Genomic DNA, 1908 nt, shown 5'->3' with positions numbered 1-1908 from the left:
ATGGCCCATCATGGGAAGGCCGAACGGCCGCCTGAGGAAACATTGTCGCTCTGGAAACGGTAAAGAGGTTTAAAGACGCATAGGGGCTGGATAGGGAGTTGATGCGGCTCTACGCCCATCCCCTGACCTCAGAGCTTCGGAATCACAGAGGAGGCTGGTAGAATCGGTGTCCGGGCCCAACTTCCGGCTCGACGGGCAAGGTTTTTTTTTTTTTGGGAGTTGTAGTCCTCCGAGCCTGCCTCTTCCTCATTGCCGTCCCCCGAGTCATGGTGGACCAACTCCCGAGAACAACAGACTCACTTGTGAGTCCTTTGCAAACCCTCAAACCTGGCGGGTCTCCCAGTGGAGAGTTCGAGTGATCACCAGAGCCCTCGGTGTTCGAGCCGTTGGACCAGTTCCCGCTTCCGGCGCCATGGGCGGAGAGCCTTTCGGGAGTTGTAGTCCTTGGTGCGGATCCGCCCTTCCATTTCGGCGGGCCCTCCTGCTTCTCACGTCCTCTACGTGAAGAAGGGAGACTAATGCCAGCAGCGACAGGCATGATGAGTCGCCTGAGACCCAGCCTCACACTCCCGGGACTGTTCTAAAGGGGTACCCTGTCGGCGTCGGCGCTGGAATTTGGGGGCTTGCTTGGGAAGGAGAATCTAGAAGTGGGCTTCGGGGACTGACCTGACGTGTGTCTCCTCCAACCCTCCTAGGGAGCAAGCCCGGCTGAAGGCTCGTGTCATTAACTGGGATACGGAAGCGTGGCAGCGGGACGCGGACTTCTCGGGTCTGCAGAGGGTCGGAGGCGTGGACGTGTCCTTTGTGAAAGGGGATGGTGTCAACGCCTGCGCCTCCCTGGTGGTCCTCAACTACCCTGAGCTGGAGGTAACCCCGGATGGAGGTGGAGCCTGGCGCCGGCTTGCCCAAATTATAGTCTCTCCAATGATTCTTCTCTTGTTATTAGGGGCCACCAAGTCGGTGCCGACTCTTAGCCAGCGTACGTACGCACAACAGAAGGAAACACTGTGGGTCCCGCACCAACCTCATAATGGTTTGCTACCTTTGAGCTCATTGCTGCAGCCACTGTGTCAGTCCCCCTAGTTGGGGGTCTTCATCTTTGTCTCCGACCCTCCACTTTACCAAACATGATGTCCTCCTCCAGGGACTGGCCCCTCCTGATAATATGTCTGGAGTATGAGACGTGTGACCATCCTGGCTTCCAAGGAACACTCTGGCTGCACGTCTTCCAACATTGATTAGTTCTGGCAATCCATGGTTCTCCTCCACCACCGTAACCCAAATGCATCAGGTCTTCTATGGTCTTCCTTATTCACTGTCCAGCTTTCGCATACATGTGAGGTTACTGAGTATACCCTGGCTTGGGTCAGGCGCACCTTTGCCTCAAACTGTGCCTCTAATTGTGCTCATGAGGAACTTGTACATAGATTAAGAGGCAGTTGTCCAAACAGAATAAAGGAACACTGAATGGTTTAATATTAGCAAAGGTGTGTGCCAGGGTTGTAGCCTTTCACCATATTTATTCAATCTGTATGCTGAGCAAATAATCCAAGAAACTGGATTATATGAAAAGAAACGTGGCATCATTAACAGCCTGAGATATGCAGATGATACAACTTTGCTTGCTGAAAGTGAAGAGGACTTAAAATACTTACTGATGAAGATCAGAGAAGACAAAAATTCTGACCACTGGACCAATAAACAACATCCATATCAATGGAGAAAAGATTGAATTTGCCAAAGACTTCATTTTGCTCAGATTCTTCTGTAGGATTGTGTTAAAGGTCTGATTTCCTATTCAGGCAGCACCACAACCCCAAGTTAACCTAAAATCTGTGGCTTCCTGACCTTTCTCTTCTGTTCATGACAAAAGATACAGTAGCTTTGTTTTTTTCTGCTTTCTCCATG

At 51.4% G+C, this 1908-nt stretch overlaps 1 protein-coding gene across 1 annotated transcript in view; it reads left to right on the top strand.

Annotated features, from left to right (window-relative positions):
- ENDOV (endonuclease V) overlaps positions 1–1908 on the top strand; it is a 15650-nt gene continuing 13742 nt past the window's right edge. Inside the window, exons 1-2 of the mRNA XM_006869641.1 lie at positions 1–59; positions 696–867. Coding sequence (XP_006869703.1) covers positions 1–59; positions 696–867 — 231 coding nt within the window. The remainder of the gene's footprint in view (positions 60–695; positions 868–1908) is intronic.

Source organism: Chrysochloris asiatica, unplaced genomic scaffold (assembly GCF_000296735.1).
Source record: "Chrysochloris asiatica unplaced genomic scaffold, ChrAsi1.0 scaffold00132, whole genome shotgun sequence".
NCBI classification, from domain to species: Eukaryota; Metazoa; Chordata; class Mammalia; order Afrosoricida; family Chrysochloridae; genus Chrysochloris; species Chrysochloris asiatica.
The sequence above is the reverse complement of the archived record's forward strand: the minus strand, read 5'-3'. Positions and strand labels throughout refer to the sequence as shown.